This window comes from Lutra lutra, chromosome 2 (genome assembly GCF_902655055.1).
Source record: "Lutra lutra chromosome 2, mLutLut1.2, whole genome shotgun sequence".
Classification (NCBI taxonomy): Eukaryota; Metazoa; Chordata; class Mammalia; order Carnivora; family Mustelidae; genus Lutra; species Lutra lutra.
In genome coordinates this window covers 202,821,224-202,847,704 of record NC_062279.1, presented here as the reverse complement: position 1 = coordinate 202,847,704, position 26,481 = coordinate 202,821,224, and the positions used below count along the sequence as shown (strand labels likewise).

At 43.7% G+C, this 26,481-nt stretch overlaps 1 protein-coding gene across 2 annotated transcripts in view; it reads right to left on the bottom strand.

The window, feature by feature from the left end:
• Positions 1 to 24,413, bottom strand: part of PARM1 (prostate androgen-regulated mucin-like protein 1) — a 100,845-nt gene extending 76,432 nt beyond the window's left edge. The window contains exon 1 of one of the 2 annotated variants that reach the window (XM_047719537.1): positions 24,092 to 24,413. In XM_047719537.1, the coding sequence (XP_047575493.1) occupies positions 24,092 to 24,134 (43 nt within the window). In that variant the 5' untranslated portion in view covers positions 24,135 to 24,413. Of the gene's footprint in view, positions 1 to 22,585; positions 22,900 to 24,091 lie in introns of those variants that run through there. The other variant, XM_047719536.1, reaches the window with a different exon arrangement.
• Positions 24,414 to 26,481: the final 2,068 nt, after the last annotated feature.

Below are 26,481 nucleotides of genomic sequence, written 5' to 3'. Positions count from 1 at the left end.
AGGTTAGATGCATTTGGTTACAGGCAAGCAGGGGGTTCTGGGGCTTTCGGACAGGGTGCAAAGTTCAATACATGTACACATACATACATGATCATTACTTTGGAGACAAATCTCTCTGCAAACAAGCTGTCATTTATAGACAAGGAGGTGTTCCCACTTCCTACCAATGCTGGTGAGGTTCTATCCACATTTTCCACCAGGCCCCAGGCCTGGGCACTGTTCTGGACTAAGTGCCTACAGTGACACAGGACATGCAGAAACCCTGCAGGCCTCTCAGGGTGCAGCGTGGCTACCGTCTTGCTCCACACCCTCCCCAAAGCAACGGGCGGCAGAGCTTACTGAAGGATGTTAAAGTTATTCACAGTGCAGTTACAAAATTACCCGGTAACCCCACACAATCTCTGCAGGAACAGAACAGCGTGACCCCACTCCCTGCCTTTGGTCTCCCTGCCCTGCAGCTCTTCCCCCTAAAAAAAGCAGGAGAACCAAAATTTAGCCCTGCTTGCCCTCCTTTCCTCTAAGGTCGCCCCTGCATTTGGAGTTACCATTTGCTTCTGCATTTTAAAAAGAACCGAGCTAGGTCCAGATCTTCAAAACAAAACAAAACCCCTATCCGATTAACCTAACAAACAAAAACAAAACAGAGCTATGGACACAACAAGGTGTAGGAAGAGAAATATTATCTATTGAAGACCTCCTGCCTAGCAGCATTGTTTTGGGTGAATCAATCTCTTGTAACCCAACAATGCTGAAAGGTCATGTCCAATGATCACATTTTACAGATGGAGATACTGAAGCCCAGGATATAGGCGCTGGGCTGTATAATTAAATAGTTAAATAATTAAAATAATTACAATTATTCATTACAAGAATGCTTAATTAAAGGAGGCAGGACTTCATGGCAGAGAGAGATGGGCTCAAATTTGGGTGTCACTAGCTCTTTGGTTTTGAACAAATTGTTGGATCTCCTTATGTCTCTGTTTTCTCATTTGGAAATAGAGACCAGTAGTACTAGCCTTCCACGGCAGCAGTAGAGCTGGGCAAGAAAGTCTCTGTAAAAGGCCTAATGTGGTATCTGGCACCTTATAGATTTAAGGTTAGTTTCCCCTTCCCTTGTCTGCTACATGGCTGAGTTGGAGTTCAAACGCAGGGTCATGGGCTCCAAACCCCAAGTTCTTTGCAAACCTGGAATAAGAACTTGACCGAGGGGTGCCTGGGTGGCTCAGTGGGTTAAGCCGCTGCCTTTGGCTCAGGTCATGATCTCAGGGTCCTGGGATCGAGTCCTGCATCGGGCTCTCTGCTCGGCGGGGAGCCTGCTTCCTCCTCTCTCTCTGCCTGCCTCTCTGCCTACTTGTGATCTCTGTCTGTAAAATAAATAAATAAAATTAAAAAAAAAAAAAAAAAGAACTTGACCGAGGTGCTTCTCTACCACTAGCTGAACTTGCGTGGTCTGGCAAACACTCTCCCCATTATTTGATATATCTATGCCCAGTTGTAAGTCTTCCAGAAATCAAAATCAAAATACATAAGTCATGCGTCTCCCACTACATTTTAAGGTACCTTCAGCACAGCCTGCTCATAAAAATGTCTTTGCCAGCCACTTAATGTCATAAAACTACTTAGGAAAAAGGTTTAATGTCGGCAAAAGATAATAGAGTAATCATTGGGTTTCCGTTCCTACGGAATTTGCAAAAAGCCAGTAAGACATGGTGGGAGGACAATAGCCTTTCTGCCCTAAATCTCTCTTGTAGTCCCCCTGCTTTGAAGTAGGCTACATATTCTTTTGGGAAAAAAAAAATATTTATTTTATTATTATTATTTTTTTTTTGTAAAAAGTTGTAGGCTGCATTGAGGACTGGAGAGGGTTTCAGTTTCAGTAGTTTTCTTGCTGGCTGGAGATAAAATTGTTCTTTGCTTGGTGTGGTGGAAGATTCTAGACTTTTAGAAAAATTCTTCAAATCTAGACTCCGGGGAATGCACTGCTGATGCTGCCATGGAATTTCTTCCGCAGAAACCTTCCTCTCCGATGCAGGAGTCTCCGCAAATGTGGTCTCACATTTTCACAGATGTTGTCATGTGACAACGTATTACCCAGCCTGTCCACCCCTTCCCTATGCTCAGTGCTCTCAGACGCTGTAAAGACAGCTGTGGTACAATGAGAAGGTGCAAAGTTGGAGTCGTGAGATTGCCAATGAATTCTGGCTCAGTGACCTTCAGTGGGACTTTGGACATGTCGCCTCATTTCTTTGAGTCTTGATTTATCTCATCCATATAATGGGGGTATGAGCCAACTGCTGAGAGCTTGTGAGGATGGACTGTCGTTTTGTACCAGAAAGCTCTGTGGAAACCACAGGGGCTATTCGAACGTGTTTATCAGAAGTTAAGGATCAAAAACCTGAAAGACCTATATGCTTAGGGTAGTATTTTCCATTTTTAAATTGAAATTCATACTTGCCACTACTCTGATGTATTTTGGATCAGGTATCTGGGAAGCTTAGAGTTTAAAGACTTCAGCTAATGTAAGTGGTTTTCAAAATACTACACCATGCATTAAAATGTGGCTTTTATGTCATTCTATAGAACAGACCGTCATGGAAAGAGCCCAGAGCCGAGAAGTCAGAATACCCATGGCTTACCCCCAGGGCTCTCACCGACCCACCACTTCAGGGACACATCTCTGAACTGTTCTGCCCCGACCCACCATGACTTTCTTCTCTGTAATCAGAAAGGACTATCTCTGCCTTTGTGGGTGATCCGAGGGTGGCATGGATACACACAACATCAGTCTGCACACTGGAAGCCGTGTCAACATGAGGCAGCACTACTGTTAGGCCAAGGCCATCCTCTAGCACCAGACCATCCTAAGGAGGCCTAAGGATCTTCAAAGAAAGAGTAAATCACCAAAGTGTAAAATGAATCACAGAATGAACGGCAGATGTTCCTTCTCCTCGTTAGCGACCCAGAGTTCAAGTAGTGGATACAATCCATGGAGCTTCTCCCAAGAGAAAAAGACACATAAATCCCAAGTATGCAATGTTGGGTACAATTTTAGGCGTTTCATGGACTTCCTGGTACTCATTCATGGGTCATCTAGGCTTTGGTGGACCTCAGGTTAAGTCTGTTGCAGATCATAAAGAGCAGATGCCAAATGTCATTGCATTTAAGACTTTTATTTAACAGATGACACATGGATGCATTGAGCTTATCAGGGACCTGGCCACAGATGTTAAATATAGTTTGAAAAACACTGTTCTTCCATTTTTAAAAACCAACAACCCATATTGCAAAGAGAAAGCTCAGTTATTTGGAGTATTTTATTTACCCAAATATCGAATTCATCATCCCTGTTAAGCAAGACAAGCTTATGCATATCTCATCCATTTTCCATACCATAAATTGAATTTATACCTTGAAAATGTTGTGTCTCAAGGAAGGATAGATTGAATTAATCCAATGTCCCATTTAAAGCCAAACTGGTAATGCTTTTAGAAGGATACTTTATCTACCAGGGCTTAAACCTAAATTCTTAGATGAATTTTGATCTAAGTATTAATCAGGCTTCCTGAATTTGCATAGCACTTAGCTAATTGCTTATGTTTTGTCTGATTCCTCATCAAAAAGAAAAATCGAGTGTTGCTTAAGTCTGATGCTAAAAAAGCATACTCTTATAAAATTAAATGAAGAAAATTTGTGAACAATATAATTTCCACATTAAGGAGTCCAGGTGATGAAGGCTAACATTTCACTCTCAGATGGGGATCTGGTGCTTGTTACTTGTTCACTGTCATCACAACCAACAGAAATTTCTCTCTTGGGGTACAGTGGGTTGGCTCATGTTTCCTGAACATGATGCCAGAATATACCATCAGTGTCACAAGTGAAAAGCAAATGAGCTGGTTTAGAACACTGAGTTTACAGCAAAGTCTGATCTACATATTGCTCACTGGGCCCTTTCAAAATAGCAGCATTTTAAAAATTTTGTCAGTCATTATGAATCAAACACAGGCCAAATTTGGGTTATTAAAAACCTTGTAGTGTGTAAAAGACAACCTACTTGGGGAGTATAAGGAATAACATGGAGGACGTGGGGAGATGGAGAGGAGAAGTGAGTTGGGGGAAACTGGAGGGGGAGACAAACCATGAGAGACTATGGACTCTGAGAAACAAACTGAGGGTTTTGGAGGGCGGGCAGTGGGAGGTTGGGTGAGCTTGGTGGTGGGTATTAAGGAAGGCACGTATTGCATGGAGCACTGGGTGTGGTGCATAAACAATCAATGCTGGAACACTGAAAAGAAAAATAAAATAAAATAAAATGAAAAAAAAAAAGAACGAATGAAAGAAAGAAAAGACAACCTACTGAACGGGAGAAGGTTATTTGCAAATGACATATCTGATAAAGGGTCAGTATCCAAAATACAGAAAGAACATATACAGCTTAACACCAAAAAATCCAAATAGTTTTTAATTAAAAATGGGCAGAAGACACAAACAGACATTTCTCACCAGAAGATATACAGAAGATATACAGATGGCCGAAAGGTACATGAAAAGGTGCTCAACAGCACTCACCCTCAGGGAAATGCAAATCGAAACCACAATGAGATATCACATCTGTCAGAATGGCTAAAATCAAAAACATAAGAAACAAGTGTTGGCAAGGAGTGGAGGAAAATCAACCCTTGTGCACCGCTGGTGGGAATGCAAACTGGTGCAGCCACTATGGAAACCACTCCCCGCCCACAAAGAAAATGAAAACATGGATTCAAAAAGTTACATGCACCCTTATTAGGTTTATTGCAGCAGTATTTACCACAGCCGAATTATGGAAGCAGCCCAAGGGTCAATCAACAGATGAATGGACAAAGAAGGTGTGGTGTATGAACACAGTGGAATATTACTCAGCCATAAAAAGAATGATATCCTGACATTTGCAAACCACAAGGATGGATCTAGAGGGTGTAATGCTAAGTGAAATAAGCCAGCCAGAGAAAGACAACTACCATATGGTTTCACTCAAATGGGCAACTTAAGAAATGAGACAGACAGAAGGTGACAAACCAAGAAATAGACTCTACAGAGAACAGATGGTCACCAGAGAGGAGGTGAGTGGGGAGATGGGTGAGATAGGTGACGGGGAGTAAGGGTACATGTATTGTGATGAGCACTGAGTAATGTGTAGAATTGCTGAATCACTATACTGTATGCCTGAAACCAATATACTGTATGTTAACCATACCAGGATTTTTAAAAACTGGAAGGAAAAACAAAACAAAACAAAAACAAACCTTTGCAGTAAGCAAAAAACATAGGTGCCCTTTTGAATCCAAGTTGCCACTGTTAATAGTGTGACCAGACTAGGCACAGCTGAAGAAAGAAGAGAAATGAGGTCACTCTAGCTAGCACCGACCTGGTCAAGTCCTACCTGGCACATGTCAGTGGAGCCTGTGTCTCTACTTCAAGTTTTCTGTGCCTTCCTAGAAATCCAACAACAATGTAGTCAAGGAGAAACTGGGTCTTTTCCCAAGAACTCCTGTCTCTTTCATGCACCATCTCTGAAGGCTTTTTAATTTTTCTGGGGTAGTTCCTGTAAAAATAGTGAATGATCTCATCTCTCTCGAGAAGAATTTGTTGTGGGGACTGAGCCTTAGACCTTCAGAGTTAACATTCCAGATCTGCTCTCAGTTTCTGCCTCAAGTGTCTCGCAGTCCCACGCAGCTGCCACGTCCAGTTTGGAGAGGAGGTCATGGGGTGGCCAGGCCAGTCACGATGGGATTGGTTGCCTCCAAAGTGGCCAGCTTGACTTCCCAAGGGAGACAAGCAGTTTCACCAGACCTGACCCACTTTCCTTCCTCTTCCTGTCAGGCCCTTGGGGGTTCGAGCCCCAGCTGGCTCATCTGCCTTTCCTCAGTCAGATGTCTCTGGAGAGGCCAGGATGTTCTCAGATGTCAGCGGTGGGGATCGTTTTTCAGACTTTAATGTTTCTTGTCACTCCTTTCATTCTGGAAGAATTATCATAAAGAACAATCTTCCATGGAAAAGTTCGGTCATCCCAAGCATGTGCCCCAAACCAGATATATGAGCTGCTTGACTTGCTCAACCCTTATATAACCTCAGATTTCCTGATTAACTCCTTTAATCTTAATTGTTTTAGAAAAAAATTCAAAGCTTCTAAAGCTCTTTACTCCTAGTCTCCTGGGCACCGATGTTGGGTCCCAGGCTGCTTTACCACATTGCTTTGGCAAAACAATGGCTTTCCCTGGGATTTTAAAAATATAATGAGGCCGTTCTCTTGCTCTGTAACTTTTTATCTCAGCATGAACTCAGTTCTCATCAAGGAGCTTTGTTTATAGCTTTAAATTTTTTATTCCTTTGAGAATAACCCAAATCAGTAATGACTTTAGACAGCACACCTCTCACTCTTCTTAGAATATTTCTCTTGCCTGTATAAGCAAAACTATCTGAGTAATTAAATCTCCTATAGGAGAAATTGTATTTTTTCCAGGGAAAAGAATTTTGAATGTTGATTTTTCACCCTGACTTGTAAGGAAATCTATAATTCCAAAACAAATGACTAGGTAGCTATAGAACCAAATAAATGCCCATGTTCTACCTAATATCCTAGTTACTAATCAGAAGATGTGGATGCATATGATTATGGATAATTAAATATATATAGAATATTCAGCTTCTTATGGAGAGGAAGAGTTGAATTTCAGATACTATAGAAAATGTATGAATTCCTTGAATATTAATTTTCCCTGAAAAAAAATTCTTCCCCATGTTACCTGGCTTCCTCCTCTTAAAATTCTTCTAATTACTTTGGTAAGGAAGGATGTAGGTGAGAAAGGAGGGAAACACACGTGCTACCCACGCATATGCATATACATATGTTACATACACAAGCACACACACTTCACACTGACAGACAATAATCCACTGTTCTGGAATGTCACAATTTCTCAAGTTTCCCATGAAAGATTCCTGTGACCTATACCCCACATCCAATAACACATGACATAGAAAGGGGAAAAGAGGCTTTTTTTTTTTCTTTTTTAGCTTTCCCTCCACATAGAGGAAAGGCATCATATCTACAGGCAACGAGCAACACTAAAAAAGAGCAGAGGCTATTTTTATCCCTTGCAACTTTTTGCTCGTTACTATTCTCTTTCTGACTCTACCTCAGGCAAAAAGTTTGAAAACAATACTGTATTAACCACGGCTGAGAAGAAGTGAAACAACGCCCTCAAATTTGCCCCATGCCTCCCCAAAGCACACATGTTACAAATCATGCCAGTATCAGAATGTTCTGGAAGCATCCAGAGGATTCTTGAAGTTATTTTGGCTACATAAGCAGAACTGCTATTGTTTAGTGCAACCCGCTCTGTGTCCTAAGGAGAGCCAATAAAAATCTCATTAATTTACACCATTGGTTTTCAATGAGGCTGATAACTTTAGAAATATGCCAAGGCATTTCCTTTTATTCCCCGGCCCCCTCCATTTTTCTCCTATGTTGCTTGTCACAATGTCTGTAGGATACTACTGTTGCTGAGTGGTCAGGGACCAGGGACGCAGTCTCTGTATGCTCCATCCCCTCCAAATGCCCATAGCACTCTAGTTGAGAAATGCCGGATTTAAAGGGTCTCAACCATTCTTCTATCATCGAGAGCAATAAAAAAGTAAAAAAGCAAACAAGTTAACCAAAAAAATACTTGAAATGATTACAGCTGCTATCTTGAATAAAAGTAACTTATAATTGATCAAGTTATTAACTGCTTTTATCAGGTGGGTCTTTCACAAATACGGCTTAGATGTGAGAACAATATATCTGACTTGGGTTGAACTGTGTCCTCACAAAAATATATAATGAAGCCCCAACCTCTAGGTACCTGTGAATGTGACCTTAGTTGGAGATCTGGTCTTGGCAGATAGAATCAAGTTATGATGAGGTCACACTGACTAGGGCGGGCCCTAATCCAGTATGACTGGATGGCTGGTGTCCTTACAGGAAGGGGATCTGGACAGAGACAGACTCGAAGGGAAGAAGGTCCTATGACATCGGAGGCAGAGACTGAGGTTAATACTTCCACAAGCCAAGGAAGGCCTGGGGCTACCAGGAACCAGAAGAAGCAAGGAAGGTCCTCCCCTCGAGGCTTCGGAGGGAGCATGGCCTTGCTGAAACCTCGACTTCAGACTTTCTGCTTCCAGAACAGTAAGAGAATAAATTTCTATTTTTTTAAGCCATCCAAGTTTGTGGTAATTTGTTATGACAGCCCTAGGAAACTAAGACAATAGCTAATCTATATTTATCCCCAGCTTGGCAGTGTGGAAGAGTCCAAGGGAGCAAGCAGTCTGTGGCAGAAGGGGGGAGTGGTGTTTGGGGGCAGGACACTTGCTGGCATCCTTTGCTGCTGGGTAACAGAGAGGGCAGGGGCCCGTTCCCCCTTCTACCCAGGAGGGCACACTTTCTTTTGAATTCCTCTACCTAGGCCTTCTAAGATTTTTTTTTTTAAGATTTTATTTATTTATTTGACAGACAGAGATCACAAGTAGGCAGAGAGGCAGGCAGAGAGAGAGGAGGAAGCAGGCTCCCTGCTGAGCAGAGAGTCCGATGTGGGGCTCGATCCCAGGACCCTGGGATCATGACCTGAGCTGAAGGCAGAGGCTTTAACCCACTGAGCCACCCAGGCGCCCCTAGGCCTTCTAAGATTTAAAGGACAATCTTTTCTGGATTTCCTGGTCTAGAGTGAAATTCTATTTCATAAATATGTGCAGCTAAGTATGGTTGCCCAAAGACAGCAGGCTTGTTTGGAAAGTGGTTACAATTCCTTTCCAAATTTCATGAGTGCCATCATGTGAAGCAGGCTACTCAGATCTCCTCCCCTTTCTGTGCTTCCCCGGCGACCTTTGGTGTCTAGCGCATACACTGTGTCTCTCCCTGCGCAACTCCTTCCCCACGTGGTGTCCCAGCTCCCAGACCACTCTGCACTCTCGGCTCGTTTTTGTCTGACAGGCCAGCCCCTCAAGGCTCTCCACCCTTCTACCTGCCAATCCATAAATCACTTTCAGCTGCTCTAAGTTAACGCATATCTTCTCTCAGAGATCACGGAGCCTTCCCAAGTCACGCTCAAGTGTTGGTGTGCCGGCAAGCAATGTGGAAGGGGGTTTGGAGTCTTTGAACTCAGGCGACTTTTTATACATGAGATGTGTAATCTAAGTTCAGCCACGAATATGCTGGGAGACCTTGCGATCTCCATGTTTGAGCTTCTGCTTCCTTAGGCCAGTTCAGTAAGTGCTGAGCCTCTGCTGTATACACACTCACACATGGGCCGGAGGGATACGAACCGAAGACTAAGATCCCTGCTCTCCAAGGGCCAGAAGTCTAAAGGGGTAACATATGCAAACAAGTGGAGGGGAACGTTGAACGTGCAGGACAAAGAGAATTTTGGCCGGCAGACAACGGAGTATGGCATTCTAGAACGAGGAACTGGCAGGGGCAAAGGCCTGAAGTTATGTGACCTGTGCTTCTGTCCTGGGGAAGACCTTCCAAACAAGAATGATCTATTTGCTTCTCTAACCTCTCCCACGGTGACTACCTGCACCACTTTTCTTTCATTCTGCCTCTAACTCAGATCTTAAGCCCCTTGGGAAGGGGTTGAGAATTGTTTCTGGAGAAATGGGGGCTTCTGGAAGATTCTTTTTAAAAACTTTGAATAATGGAAAAATTTAATCATCTACAAATTTGGAGAGGAGAGCATAATGGATCTTTAGGTACCTTTGTTCAGTTTCAAGAATTATAAACTCATGACAATTTTTTATCTGTAATACCCTCACCTATATATCACCCCCATATTATTTTGAAGCAAATCCCAGGCACAGTGGTGCTTCTTATATAAACATAACAGTGTGTAACTCTAAAAGATAAGGGTTATTGTTGAAAACATACAGGTTACGTCATTAGCTTACTGAAAATGGTAATACATTAATATCATCACATGTCTAGTCAATGATTAAATTCACAATCGTCTCATGAAGATCACAATTTATTTCCACAGTTTTGGTTTGATCCAAACAAGGTCCCCAGTTGTGACTGGTTGCTATAGTTCTTGAAGTTTCTTTTTCATCAATAAATCCTGCCTTCTCATCTTTCTCTTTAATCTCTCTTTTCTCCTTGCAATCTATTTGTTGAAGAAGCCGGTCTGTTTGTCATGTAGAGTTTTCTGTGGTCTGGCGTTTGCTGATTTCACTCCTGTGGTTTTATTCAACACCTTCTTTGGTCCTCTGTATTTCCTGTGACTTGATAGTTGGATGTGGAGGCTTGGTCAAATCTGGGTTCCTTTCAATGTGGCAAGGCTGTTTCACAGGGGGTATTGCACCCTTCCATTTGGAGATATGGTATCTGGCCGTCACACTTCATGATGTTGGCAGCCATGGTAGGTCAATGCCAAGACCACTAACTCACTGGGTGATGCCGTATGGTGCTGTCCTGCTTCCACTGGGCCATCTTCACTTACTATCTGGAAAACATGTATAAAGATGGTCCTCCCATCATCTAATATTTGGTTGCCCAGGGATACACCTTGTAAAATAAAGGCAAAAAAAGATCAATCGATCGATCAATCAAGAATTTTAGTTCTTCCCATTTATCTACTATTTTTCAAAATAATGTGTCGGTTTGTTAGTATCCTCAAATGGAGACAAATGAAGTTTCGTGTTATTACTGCTTTGTTTTGGTATCATAATCAGCTCGTGAGTTGGAACAATGTGATTCAGTCCATTGCTGTTATCCTCAGTTTGCTCCATCTTTGGCCCCTGGGGGCCTCATTAAGGCGTTCTGAGTCCTTTCCACCAGAGTCACGGTTGTCTTTGACAGCATCCTTGCTAACTGGTATGACAAGGTAGTCTAGACTCATCTTACATGGTTTCTAGACCATCCCTGGAAGTAACCACTTCTCCCAGGAGTCTTTATTCTTTTTTTGGTGGAAATGGGATTTAGTAGCCACAGTCTAAGCACCTGGAAAACTCTGAAGCAGATTTAGGTTGGCTTCTGCTCCTTTGGGGTGGGTGGGGGGAACAGGCAGTCTGGGTTGGCCTGAATGACTTCCAAAAGAGTGGCAAGAGATTGTGAGAAGGTAAAGGGTGGCCAGTGACCATTCAGGAGTTACCATGGCAGGCTAGAAAGAGATAACAAGATTCTCGATCAAGTCTGTAGGTGTGGGGATGGGAGAGAGGATCAGAATTGAGAGAAACTTTGGAGACTAAGTTTGCATAGTCTGATTTGGTCATTCAAGACAGTAGGGATTAAGGAGGGTAAAAGATGGCAGGCTTGGTTAAAGCCTAGCTTAGTCACTTACCAACTGTGTGATCTACATCTCATTACTTCTGAGACTTGGTGACACTGTGGGATTGGTATGGTCCATCTCATGGGGTTGTTAGGCGCATTAAATGAAGTTGGAAATGGAACAAACATCATATAATGCGTGATACCTACAAAACGTTACAAATGTGGAATCTCCTTCCCACACCAGCATGTTTAGCTTTATCTAGAATATGAAGGGGTTGGCCTATCTGCTCATGAACTATTAGTAATGGATGCTCCAGCATTTGCCTAAACCACATTTTATTGATTATTTTATTGAAAAGATAACATAACAAATTTAATGTTGTCAAAGGAAAACAAATCATATATTCTTTTGAGGGCTATTTCTTCTTATTTGTTATCTAAGATGACAGATTTCATTATAGAAAAGCTTGTTTTAATTTAAAAATTGTTCCCATAAATGACAACCAAGGTATTGAAACAAAGTATCTCAAATACTGATCAGTTAAGTCAGAGTTTCTTAAAATACTATCCAAAACGGTTGTTCTGATCAATGATTTATGTAGCACTCTGGTTTTATAAAATATAATATTAAAGTCAATTTATTCCCAGAACCTCCCCCCACCCTGCCCACTACATTAGTGATATCCTGTAAACCTTTCTGAAGTTATTTGCTTTTCTAAGATGTATTTTTTGAGGGATCCATCAGAAGGATTTCTGAATCAAGATTTTGAGGTTAGAAGTAGCTATCCAGCAGTTACGATAGCAACATTAAGTGTGGATAAAGAGGGATTAAAATCTTGATATTATCTTTCTTTCCTTTTTTAATTGTGAAGGCAATACAAACTAGTTTAACAATTTCAGACAAAAGAGAAGGTCATAAAAAGTGAAACTAACCCAAAGCTCAGGTGCCAGAAATAACCACTGTATTCTTCTAAATGATTTTCTCTACAGGCACACACATAAAAATGTTTTGAATATTTCATCACAATGTACATTTCTTCTGTAGCTTGCTTTTCTGATATAATTGTGAAATATAAAGTCATACTTGTTAGTTCAATATATTGTAACCACTTAATGTGTTAGTACATAAATGAACCAACTGCCCCACACTTCTAAGCAGCTGCTTGATGTCGCCCATTTGAATGAACATTGAATGTATGCTAGTCTTTCTGACTAGTACTTTATAGTTAGACATTTACATGATTTCCAATATATTAATATTTTTAAAGTTCTTTATCAAAACAGACTCTGAAATCAGGTCTGAAATAACTAACTTTATAGTTAGACATTTACATGATTTCCAATATATTAATATTTTTAAAGTTCTTTATCAAAACAGACTCTGAAATCAGGTCTGGGTGACAGATACATTCTTGTCCATTTCTGTGCCTACTTATAGTTTCCATAATGATTAAAAAAAAGTGCTTGAGGGCAGCTTTGAAAACTGTTATAAGACATGACTTTCACTTAATGACATTTTATTTTTTTAACCAAAATTTGGTTGTAAATTTCCTCATTTCAAAAACCCTATCTTCCAATTTCTGATACCCCTCCCAACTCAAAGGTTCTCAGTGATGTAATAATTTCCCCTCCTTCAGCAGCCACACTTATCATTGAGATCTGGGAAGGCTTCTCTTGTCAGCGCATGTGGCTTTTCCTTTCTTCTCTTAAAAAATGTACTTGAATCACTTTATTGAGATAGGATACACAAATACAAAGCGGTGCGGTGACTTTGGAAAACCATCTGACAGTTCCTCAAAAATGAAACCTAGAATTGCCATAGGCTGTGCTTTCTATTTCCTTTAGGAACACAGTCCTTCCCATAGAGGAGAGGTGGCAGAATGGTTCCCAGTCCTCTGGTGTCATGCTCATATCACCCCATGCAGCCCCCCCAGCACCAGGAGAGGCTGACTGCCCTTGGCCACTCCCCGGTGTACAGCCCAAGCTGTCCTCCTTCAAGCTGCCCAGCACCTGTCCCCCTCAAAAATGGGCAAGCAGACCTCACTGAACAAGCGAGGCAGATGTTTTTAATATAAATTGTCATATTTTCTTTTTTTAAAAAATTATTTATTTATTTGAGAGAGTGAGAGAGAGGGCACAAGAGAGGGTAGAGTTAGAGGGAGAAGCAGAGTCCCCACTGAGCAGCAAGCCCAATGCAGGACTCGATCCCAGGACCCCAGGATCATGATCTGAGCCTAAGGCAGTCGCTTCACCAACTGAGTCACCCAGGCACCCAAATGTCATCTTTTCTGTTCTTTGGTTTGTTTATAGGTTGCTCTGCAAGGGTAATCTTCAATTATACCATTGTCCCAGAGGCAATGTTGTTATTTGTATGTTGTTATTTCCTAAACTCATGTTCTTTTAGGCAGCTTCTAAATACTTAAATGTTTCTATTTGAGCCCGAAAGTACCATGAGTATTTGTTGGATGATGAAGCTGACAGCCATGCCAGCCTCTGTGACTGTAACACCAGCCACGTGAGGGGGCCGCCCTGCAGTGTTGATAACAAGCATTCACAGGAATGCGGGTCTGATACCAGTCAGCACTTCCACCACTTGGAACTACTGCTTGGATGACAACACCATTCAGAATCACCAGTGCAGGTGCAATGCAGAGTCTTTAAGGCCAAGAGAACGCCTTGTTCTTCTTACGATCTCAACATTCAGCACTGGAATTTACTTAACTTTCTCAAACATCACTGGGAAACGGCCGTCATGCTTCATTTAGACTCAATTTACTTTTTATCATCAGGTTATTTTTATTCAGAAAATTCTCAAAAATGTTCAAATAGTGGAGATTTATCTTTATCTTTTCTAGCTGAGCTCAAAGGTGACATTTTCTTAATTGGCCAGAGAACTTAAAATGTTTCAGCTATTTCTTCTTCTTCTTCTTCTTTTCCCTACATTTCAGCTATTTCAAAGTGATATCCATGGGGTGGGGGAGGGGGGTGAAATGAACATTTTTAAAATAAATGTTTTGTAAAGGCATGCTCAAAAAAAAAAAAGAGCTGATTTTAAAGTTTAGCTTTTGTAACCCTCAAAGAAAACTAAAGGCTGACTCATATTTTTTTCTAAAAAGCTATTTGGAAACACTAGGCATAAGCACCTGATTATAGGCAAGTTTGCCAAAAGTCTCATTTTGGGGTGATCTAAGGCAAAATTTGAATTGAGCCTTCACTTTGCCAACCCTCAAAAATGTATTTTAAAAAGATTTTATTTATTTATTTGAGAGAGCATGAGCAGGGAGAAGGGCAGAGGGGGAGGGAGAAGCGGATTCCCGCTGAGCAGAGAACAGGTGGGGCTCGAGCCCAGGACCCTGGGATCATGACCTGAGCCGAAGGCAGAGGCTTAACCGACTGAGCCACATATGCCTCTCAAAAATATCTTTTAGTCATTCGGTTCAACAAATATATTCTGAGTATACCCAAAGTGCCATGTAGTATTTAGCACTGGGGAAACCACAGAAAATAAGAGACAAAATCCCAGGGGGCAGGGATGGGTAAGGGATGGAGGAAAATTGACATTAAAGAAAAAGTGGAGGCAAAAGGCAGTGAAGGGGCATTGGTAATGTGGTGTTGTCAGGTGGAACAGACTGCAATTTTAAAATGCTGATCAGGAGGAATCTCACAGTAGGTGACAAATGAGCAAAGACTTTAGGGAGGTGAGGGACTTAGCTGTCTGAAAAATTATGTCCTAGACAGAGGAACCAGCTGCTGTATGCTCTAAGGAAGCCAATGTGGCTGGTGTAGGGTGAGCAAAGAGGTAGAAGCCCGGGTCCAAGAATGAATGGGGCAGGGTCTCACGTAGGGCTTGATGGTCACATGAAGGACTCGAGATTTTGCTTTGCATGCAACAGGAAGCCATTGCAAAGCTGTGAACTGAGCAATGACATCATCTGCTGTATTCCCATTGGATCAAGTGTTACCATGTGGAGAACAGACATTAGGAGGGTCAGGGTCCAGTTGGTAGACCTGAGAGGGGGCTACTGCAGTACTCCAGGGGAAAGAGACATGGTTCCCCTGGAACAAGACGGTGGAAACGGCAAATAATGTTTAAATATATATCTGTTTTAAAGGTAGGGCAAAGAGATCTGAAAGGATTGGATGAGGGGTGTTGGGAGAAAGGGACTCAGAGAGGACTCATGATTTTCAGCCCGAGCAATGAGAGAGTTGACTTGCCATTAATTGAGATGGGGAAGGTTTCATGCATAGCCTCCTGGGGGAGGGAAGTCCGGGAGTTCAGACTCGGACATGCTGAGTTTAAGATGACTATTAGACAGTCAACCATTCATTTCCTTCTGACCAAGTCAAAATTCATCATCCTCAAAGAATGAAAATACTCTGAGGGTAGAGTTCCGTTTTCTTCATTGTTGTTTCTCCAGAATCTTGGATAAGGTTTTGTACATGTAGGTTCTCAATTAAAAATTAATTTAACAAATATTTGCTAAGCACTCGTTATGTATCTTGCTCTGTTCTACATGTTGGGGACACAGTGGGGACAAAGTAGCTAAAATTTCTGCTCTCCCTGCACCTTACAATCTAGCAGTGGTATGCAGGCAAGCAAATGAAGTAAAATAAATCTATTTGTTGGTGTACCTGCTTAATAAACATTTGTTGAAGGCTTACTCACAGGGTAATCAATGTGTATATCATAACCCAACAAGGCAGAAGATTGAGATCTTGGAGTTGGCATTCCATGCCAGCCAGAATTAGCCAAATCCTGGTTCAGCCTTGTTGCTTCTCACAAATCTCATCCTCAGGCGCCTGGGTGGTTTAGTCTGTTAAACATCTGCCTTTGGCTCAGCTCATGATCCCAGAGTCCCAGGATGGAGTCCCACATCGGGCTTTCTGCTCAGTGGGGAGTCTGCTTCTTCCTCTGACCCTCCCATTTCTCATGCTCCTTCTCATTCTCTCTCAAATAAAGAAATAAAATCTTAAAAAAAAATCTCATTCTCACCTGATAAATATCAGGGCTCTGTGCCTCATCTTATAAGCACACGAGGGGGGGCCTGCTCAAAATAGAACTCTTTGAAGTGGAGGTCTAGGATGGCTGCCTTGAAGTAAGCACCCCCAGGCCACTCAGCCCTCCTTAATGGATCTAAGCTAAGCAGCATATTCCTTTTGACATCTCGAAGCATTTTCTCATTCTTTGTCCCCTTTTACAAGGCTGAGGATATCTTGCTTACCTGAAATTAAGGGCCACCACAGTTTCATCTGAAAGGCTCAATTTGCAACTTTTCACAAACCTAAAAAGGTATACTAAAGTAGGCTCTATATTCACATAAATCTGAGGAGGAATCTCTTATCCCACTCCCCCAACCCCTCCACCTAAAACGAAACTTGATGCATTTTCCATTCCCAGCAGGAGTAGCAGGAAGGGGGTGGTTTGGTCTTTAGTAGCCCCCAATAATTTTACTTATTACCCCCCAAGTATCCTTCCACGACCACCACATTCAGCCATCACACATACTCTCAGTCTCATGTAACAGACCACCCCCCAGCCTCTCCTATGGTCCTATGCAGAATTTCTGGAACAGCCATGACTCCTTCCTACTAACCATTTCTTACCAGTTTCCACATGGAATCTGATATCACACTTACTTCCCCACCAACATTTCCTAGAAGGTAAATGATGAGTGATCTTATGTCCTTCAAAACTCATCATGCCCTTGCTCAGACCTGTCTGAATAGCCCTTCAAAGGGAGAATTCCAGGGCTCTTTCATCTTGAATGCTGTCCCTATCAAAGTTGTAATTTTTAAGACAAAACATCCAGGGTTCCTCATCAGTTGGGTGATGGCCATATTCATCTTGGTGTTGCCTCTCATGCAGCAGATCCACGGAGAGCAAAAATTTCTCATTGGCAGAGTGTGTGATTCACCAATGATTTGCCCCCTTTCCCAGGCCAACAAAGAGGTGTTCAGTCCCCCACATTTCTTTACGTCCCTCTGATGAACAAACGGGCATCAAGACTCCCCTATATTGTAATTCTGGGACGTACGGAAGTCTTCCTGTAATTTGACATAATTTGACACCCTATAGGAGCTCAACAAAATGATGGCATCTTTAACATTTCCCTAAACACCTACAGCAAAGGCATTGTAGCTTTTGTACAGTGAAGAAAGAGCGCATCTTTTTATCCTTAGATAATTATCGTTCTTCCTAAAGAATCTAAATGACAGTACAAAACAAGAATCACATGGCATGGAGTGTATAACAATCAAAGAAATGTTCAACACCAGTAGAATGGTATCTGTCTGCTGTCCATCTGTAGGATTACAAAAGCTTTTCTAACAGAAACTGAAAAGATTTCCTAAGAAGCAGAAGCATCATCACGGGACATGATATTAAGTGAACAAACTGTCCATAATGAAGTTATGCTTCTGGACAACACAAAACAGGCAAGAATATTGTCATTTAAAAGGTTACATGTTTTGATCACCCCCATTCAATCACGGCCAAAACACACACACAAAACCAAACAGAATTTTCTCTGCTCCAGTTCTTTTCATGTTCAGCACCTGTGCTCAAGTTCCTATGTCCTTATCTCCTCCCTGATAGAAAACAAAATCAGGTAGCAGAATGTGGACTGGAAGTGGAAGATATTATCATCAAAGTTGTAGTCTACCATGCATCTTATTGTGTATTGAATAGATGTGTTTTCCTAAATATCACGCTGGTATTTTGCCACAATTTTTTTCCCCACTTAACAGTTACCTATTCACAGACTTCACAGATTTTGTCATAGATACCATAGAAAGTGTAATTTCCACCTCAGTCCAATTGCTTAAGGGTTTTTTTTTTTTTGTTGTTGTTGTTGTTTTCCAATTTGCCTTGAAATTCTAATATGATGCTTCAGGCTTTATACCTACAGATTTCAAGTGTACCAATAGACCTATCCTGCAGGAATTATGTAAGCCTTATAATAATTAATATTTGTGAGATGTATTAAGATCCTGGCACAGAAAAGAGCATTGAAATCCAAAGCTATTCTATAACTTTCTTTTTTAATCAGTTGCCAGCTGGATTGTAGAGGGCTTCTAGTTCCAGCTCCCAGGCAAGAACATTGCTACCATTTAAAATACGTATGCTTTTTTTTTTTTTTTAAGAGAAAAGTCACAAGAGGCAAGGTAAGGTAGCTTCAGGAAGCCTATAGAAATCCTAGGTGTTCCGAAACACGTAACAACGCACAGTTAATGGAAATGCAATTAGAGGGTTGCCGGGGTGGCTCAGTCGGTTAAGTGTCTGACTCTTGATTTGGGGTCAGGTCATGATCTCAGTGTCCTGGGATTGAGCCTTAACTCCGGCTCAGCTCTGGCTCCAGCGCTCAACAAGGAGTTGGCTTCCAGATTCTCTCCCTCTCCCTCGGTCCCTCCCCACCCCAACTCCAGCATGCACACATGCTGTCTTTAAAATAAACAAATAAATCTTGAAAAAAAAAAGAAATACAATCAGATTAAAAATATTTCATTGAAGAGCTGCCTCTGAACCCCATTCCTGGCAATTGCTATAGACTAAAGAGAGAGAGCTGCTCTGAAATTTCCCAGTTTCCCCATGAACAGACAGAAACGGAGCAGGCAACTTAACCTAGATTGGGGGCGGGGTTCAAAGTAAAGTGAATCCTATATCAAACCCATCGTATAGATGAACTGCAGATAAAAGGGCAAACATAGGGTTTCTAGATAAAATACGGGATGCCCAGTTAAATTTGGATTCAAGATGAACCATGAAGAATTACTTAGTTTAAGTTTGTCCCAACTATTGTGTAGGACATGCTTAGAATCCACTCTTTATTTGAAATTCAAATTGGACTGGGCAATCTGTATTTTTATTTGCTAAATCTGGCAACACTAGCCAAAGGAAAATTAAAACAGCTTATTTTCAATTGACATTATACTGCCCTGTACCATTGGAAAACACGGATAAAAAGAATTACATAATTGTCTATTTTGTTGTAAAGATTTCTGTTACTTAAAAGTGGCAAAGGTCTCAAGGTTTATAAATGACATTAAAACAGGTAAAAGAAATGGGCTATGCTGGTATAAGGATGATGATGAACCTTTAAAGATCCACACATCAGAAAATCTGCTGTTACACGAATTCTGTCATTTGAATAATTTAAGCTATGACTAAAAGCAAAGTAATGCCACACACAAATCAGTCTTCTTTTATAGTCACTTCAACTGGACGATAACCCATTAGCCTTGCATTTCCAAGTAAAAAGCCAGTATTGCCTAAGGCACACACTTACCACTTGCCCACCTCTTCTCAGAATTGCCAATGTCTTCTAATGAAACATTAATTTTTCCAAACAACTGTTTCAGTCAGTGTCTTATTAGCAAAGCAAATATCTGATTCCTAAACTAACATATCCAGTTTAAGGGACAGTTACTTCCGAAAAGAAGCAAATTAATAGAAATACTATGGCAGGATTCGGTTCATTTGGATGTTAAGACGCCAATCCCTTTTGAAAATATTTCTAAAATGTACCTTTCCATTGTTTCCAGTGGATGTGGTAGCCACGTCCCCACCTTCCCACTCCCACAGGGAAAATTATTGCTTAAGAAAATCTGAACAAGCAGGGTAAATAGTTGGCCAATATTTTCCTTATAAAAACACACACACAATTAGACCTGGCCCAAATGCTCAAGGTAAATTAAAGATCTGGCCATTACTGATGCTTCTGGGTTTTCGAGAGAGCCTTCTGGATCATTCAGGTACCAGGAGCTGCCTTTTCCTAAGTTCTTTGATTGGAATCATCTAAAATTTGTGGCTCTGGAAACCTGACTTAAAGGTTTAGCTGAGTTGGGCTTCTGAAACACACCAGTTTGCAAAAGACTTTGTGGAAAAAATAAAGTCCTTCGTGAGACTTGCCATCTATTTGTTATAGAGCATTCTTTTGGACTATTGTGCTAAATCTAATCTGGCACATTATTAACCTTTGCAAATTAGGCATTTAGTAGGCTAGGCTGAATATTTTCTTAATTTGCACATTAAGGTTTGCCAAAACAGCTGGCACTATTATGGTAAATTAGTTGAGATCTTTGATTTATATAGTTTAAGTGCAAACGTAGAAGCCCTACTTCCGAGAGGATGCCCTAACAGGTACCAAACACTAGTAAACATTATTAATAAGATTAATAGAAACAATGGCAGCTAATGCTTATTGAATGCTTCCTACGTTCCAGGCACTGTAAGTACATTTAGTCATTTAAAACTTTCAATAATCTTATGAGGTTTTATTTCCCCAATGTTGTGGATGAGAAAACAGAATGGTTAAGTTACTTGCCTTAAATTACACTCTAAGTAGTCAAACTCAGCTTTGTACCTCGGCGATCTAGTGGCAGAATGATCTAGAAGCAGAATCTACCTGCTTACCACTTTGCAACACTGCCTCAGCTCATGTATCAGATAACAATGAAGACCTTCCACCTTCTCAGGTCAGGTTTCATGGGAAGGAGGTGTCACTTCTTGGACTGAGATACAGATTTCAGAGGAATGGGAGTAACCCTTCACCCCCACTCCCAAACAACCACAGGCAACCTTGCTATTCTCTTAAAGTGTGTGCATTTTTGGTTTATTTTTAATATGTTTATGATAGGATTCATGAAGAAGCTTTAATATGCTTATGATAAGGTGTTGACATGTATCAGGATCTGCAGTGACAAGAGAGCTGTAAATGTGTAAGGTGGGGTCTCCCGTCAATGATAAGGACATTCTAGATGTTAGTCACCCAGAGAAGAGCAATCTGACAAGCCCAGAACACAGATGGGATCTCTAGCTGGGTGGCAGGCTGGAGTCTAGCTCTCCTGAGTTTGATCACCAATGGCCAAGGTCGTGGGGTGGGATGTGATGGTTTCTCTGTGGGAAGAGTAGGGACAGACATGGCAGAATCCAGGGTACCAGGAGAGTAGGATCATGGGGTTTGTGCCTCTTTTTACCTATGCTTCTTTCCCTGTTGTCCTCCTTGAGTGCTGGAAAAGGCCTTTTGAAAGTTCCAGTATATCTCCAATGTCTCAGTGAGGGAGTTTTTAAACAAATGGGGCCATAGAATACCAGAGGGGGGCAATGATGATGGTGGGAAAAAAGAAGAGAATCCAGAGGGGACAGGGATGAAGACAGAAGCTTCCTGAAGCCTGCCATCCTCCCTCCCTCATCAGCTCTGTAGCCAAAACTTGGGGGTGCTGCCTTATAATTTAATTTGGAGGCAGTATTCCTATGTGCCTTATACACAGAGATGTTTGAGAACGGTCTATAAAACAGCCATGATAATTTTACACCACAATCAACTTTGAAAGAACTGAAGACAGCCTGATCTTTCTCCCTTCCTTCTTTTTAAAATACAAGTGAATAAATGTAGAGATGATTGTTGCCGATAGTGCCGACATATTTGAAAGTGTCTGTTATTCAGGAAGGAGCAAATGCTATGTACTTAATGCATGGATTTATTAAGCTAAAAAAAGTCCCCAGCCAAACCCCATTCCTGGCTCAAGAAAGTATCACCCTAAGAGTTTTACTTCTTTTTAAAAAGAAGAAGGAAAAGAAGGTGGAAAAGGAGGAGGGGTGGGTGGGAAAGTTGGAGGAGGAGCAGGAGGAGGAAGAGGACCAGGAGGACAGAAAAGAAGCAATTGCTGGGTGAAACTAACCAGGGCTTTACAAGGGAGCTGGGGAATGTCACTTTCATTTCAGGAACCCCCACCCCCTCTCCTTTACCAACACGGCAATTATTTTTCCCTAGAAAAAACGTTATTTCGGTTTCTGAAAACACCCAACCTTAGGATGCAGAGAGTCTCACGAGGTATTTATGCCAATATTTATATTATTTTCTCACAGCTTATTACAAGTAGCTCTCACACCACAAGGATCCTTAACGCGGGAAGGCGGACGCTTCATCTCTCCGTTTGTAAGATGCACACAGAAACACAACCACGCCTTCCGGGTCGGGAGAGCCCCAGAACTGGGAGGCTGGGGGCCTCTTGGCTCTGACCCACTCCCCAACATGCGTGCACGGATGAGGCTGTTCAGTGGACCCACCCGCCCCCTCACTCCAGCGATGCACAAGGGCAATATTCTCACCCCAGAACAGCTGGACTAAACTCTACAACTGACCAAGAAAAAAAAAAAATTGAGCTCCTTAGAAAAAATGCTACTACACTGCTGGTAGGGTTAATCCGGGTATTGTCAGCTGCCAGAACTGTCGATTAAAAAAAAAAAAAAAAAAAAAAAAAAAAAAAGACAAGCCGCAGGATAAAATTAGGAAAGAAACCTACCCACTGGCTCTACTGGCTCACTCAAGTTCTGCGCCTCGGGCTTCATGAAAAGATGTCTAGTGAGGGGGAAAGTAAAGGCACCTTTCCTGTCGTTTCGCAAACATCTCTTGCTCGGAGCGTTGCTGGAACTGCCTCACATGACAGTCCCGTGGTTTGGGACGCGGCCGTTAACACCTGCTGGGATCCCGGAGCTGGAGGCTGCGAGGCTGCGAGCCAAAGCCGCCAGAGTGTTCGGGAACCGTCCGCGGACGCGACTGCAAACAGTGCGGATACCAACACGAAAACGGTTGCTTTTTCTCAGACTTTTCAGCAAGCAAAGCAAGAAAACAAAAACGAAACAGAACACGCTATAGTCTTAAGTTGGGAAACTTTTCCTCAAAATTGCATTATCCTTTGTGAGCGGCCGGGAAACCCCTAGCTTCGTTTTAAGGGATTGAGACGACCTGTGTCCACAAGAACACAAACCCAGGCAGTTCAGGAGGAAAAAAAATAAAAATAAAAATAAAAAAAATCACGGACTAGAAGCGTAAGTCAAACCGGGTTGTGCTGTGTGGCTTTGGAACATTCTTATCGAAACACCAGCGTCCGCGCGCTCGGGGCTGCTCGTTCCACTGGTGCCTTATCCATAGTCGGCTGTCCTGGTGCGGCTGCATTTTTCTGGAAAAACTGGGTCCCCAGCACCAGGCTGAGCGCGCTGTCTCCCGGCCGCCACTCAGCCAAGCTCCGTCCTCCTGCTCCTCTCTCCGCAGCCCCTGCCCGAGGCCGCCGCCGTCGGTCCTTAGACCAGCGAGGCGCGCGCGGGGAAGCCGCCCAGAATCAGTGTCGGGGCTGGGGGCACTTTGAGCCAACTTGGCAGTTTCCGCCACTGCACACATTTCCGGGAGGCTGCGGGCCACAGGGTAGAACTGCAAACCCAGGAGGCAAGCTTGAGCCGGGTGAAGGCAGCGGCCGGCGGGGCTGTTAGTGCCGCATCGCCCCCAGCGCGCAACCACGGAGGGACGCCGGGGACCCGAGACCAAGAGACCGCCGAGCCCCGGCCGCGCGCGCAGCCACTGCTTGGATAGAGCCTTCCGGACGCGGTTCCCCCCTCTTCTCCCGTCCCTCCCCGGGTCCAGCCGCCTCTAGAAGTGTGCTGCCCGACTCTGGCACGGTGGGCTCGGAGACCCGAGAAGCCTCGAGTCGCACGCAGTGTCGCCCACCCGGGGTTCGAACGCGTCGCGCAGCCACCTGTTCCACAACGCCCGGAGTTTGTGTGGGCGCGGGCTGCGGCAGGAAGGACCCTGCCATCCCCTGGGTCCCACACGACCCAGGATCCCGGCAGGCTGGCACCACCCCAAATCCAAGTGCGCACATCACGCAACTCCGGAGGCTCGCCCCACTCCGGCCACCCGCGCGCGGTGACTTACTTCCCGGTGTCGCCGCTGCAGCCCCAGCCCCAGCCCCGGCGCCGGCCACCGGGGCCCCGAGCGTGCCCGGCTCCTCCGGTAGGACGGCGCCCCGAAATACCTGCAGTGAAGATGCAGAGAGCGAAGAGAGTCTTGCAGACCATGGTACCCTGGTGTGCGGTGCCGAGCTCCGCGACTGACCGAGCGCTCGGAGCGCGTCCGGCTCCTCCTCTGCCGCGCTGGCGGCCGTGGGAGCGGGAGGCGACCGCGGCTCTGCGCGCTCGGGCTCGGGCTGCTCCGGCGAAGCGCGGAGACGCGAGACGAGCGCGGCGCGGCTCCGTCAGCTGCGTGTCCTCCGGCGCCCGGCGCGCTTCTGCTCCATCCCAGCCGCCCGAGCCTGGGCCGCCTCTGCCGCCGCGCGGGCTCCAGCCAAACCCCTCCCACCCGGGCCCCGCGGCGCTGACAAGGCCACCCCCTGGCCTCCACTCTCCCGGCGCTCGGGTCCCGGGAGCCTCGGCCCAGGGCGGCCTCTGCTGGACAGCGAGGGCGCGAGACTCGCGTTTGGACGGGGTTCCGCGAAGGTCCTGGCGTCTAGCACCCTGCTGGGAACCGAGGGGACTCAAAGAAGTGTGAGCGGATCTCTGCCCCCGGGAATTTATCTCAGCTTTTCTTATGCGAGCTTACCACAGGTGACCATCTTGCCACAGGTGACCATCTTAGGCGTCCCTTCGAAGAGCCAAGACCCCACTTACTGCAAAAGAGAATACACTTTACTTTCCAAGGAATTTTCTTTCATTTCTTCAGAATGTTCCTGCGTGTACTTCAGAACCTCCCACACATTCAACCCCACTGCACTTCCTGGTCCCTGAGCCAGGATGCCTTTTATCCTTTTCAGCTTCTTGCCAGAAGAAGTGATACTAATGTCAGGTAACAGTGATCATGGGACAACTGAGCCAGACAACCTCCTAGGTGTGGTATCATGACTCCTTCTAACAATCTGGTGACGTAAGAATTACTATTATTCCATTGTATAGACGAGAAGACCGAGGCACAGAGAAGATAACGTAATGCACTCTAGGTCACATGGCTGGTAAGGACTGGACCCCGCAATCGAACAGTATCGAACAGTAGTTGTGTATCAGGGCCATAAAAACAAGGGCCGACATTTCCTGAGTGAGTGTTGTGTGCTGAGCAACTGTGCTGTGTGGGTATTAACCAAGTGAAGTTCTCACAGTAATCCTTTGAGCTGGGCACTATTCTATCTTCACTTTCGGTGGAAGCAGTGGAAGCACAGGAAGGTTTAACTACTTGTCCGAGGCCACGAACTAGCAAGTGGTACAGACAGCATGCCTGCCCGGGCACCCTGTGTCATCCCTGTAGGGTACTCGCTCTCCAAAGCCCAGGGTTTCTGTATGCTCACGCAGATCAAAGCTGACCTTGCGCTTAGGCCTCCCCACCAACTTACACTGGCTTATGTCTCACACCTCTATCAGGCCAGATGCCAGATCCACGTGCCCTCTCTCTGCTGGTAGGAGTCCGCTGGTCCCCTCGTCACCAGAGCGGGAAAGCGGCTGGAATTAACGAGACTTCTTAAGGAATTAATTAGCTCAGGGCTGTTCGTAGACCTTGGGAACAGCTTTCTTTTTCCTGTGGCTTCTTTTTCCTGTACCAGAGCCTCGGGGTTCATTTTGTCACTTGTTTGGGTCTTATCACTGTACCCGTGACCACATCCATTCCTCTGCCTGACCCCACCATTACCACTTGTGTAGTTTGTCTCTCTTCCACAACCAGATTAAACTGGACTCATAGTTTCTTTTCTTTTTCCTTTTTAAAAATTAACATATAATGTAGTATTTGCTTCAGGGGTACAGGTCTGTGAATCATCAGTCTTACACAATTCACACCACTCACTGTAGCACATACCCTCCCCAGTGTCCATAACACAGCCACCCTACCCCTTCCCCCCACCCCACGCCCCTCCAACAACCCTCAGTTTGTTTCATGAGATTAAGAGTCTCTTATGATTTGTCTCCCTCCCCAGTCCCATCTTGTTTCTTTTTCCCTCCCTGCCCCTCACGACCCCCTGCCCTGCTTCTCAAATTCCTTATATCAGAGAGATTGTATGATAATTGTCTTCCTCTGATTGACTTATTTCGCTTAGCATAGTACCCCTTAGGTTCCATCCACATGGTCGCAAATGGCAAGATTTTGGTTTTTTGTTGGCTCCATAGTATTCCATTGTGTGTGTGCGCGCGCGCGCGCGTGTGTGTGTGTGTATGTGTGTGTGTGTGTATGTATATATATATATATATATATATATATATATATATATATATATATATATATATATCACATCTTCTTTATGCATTCATCTGACCCTTTGGGTCACTACATTTGTATCTTTAGGGTAAATACCCAGTAGTGCAATTGCTGGGTCATAGGGTAGCTCTATTTTCAACTTTTTGAGGAAACTCCATGCTGTTTTCCAGAGTGGCTGCACCAGCTTGCATT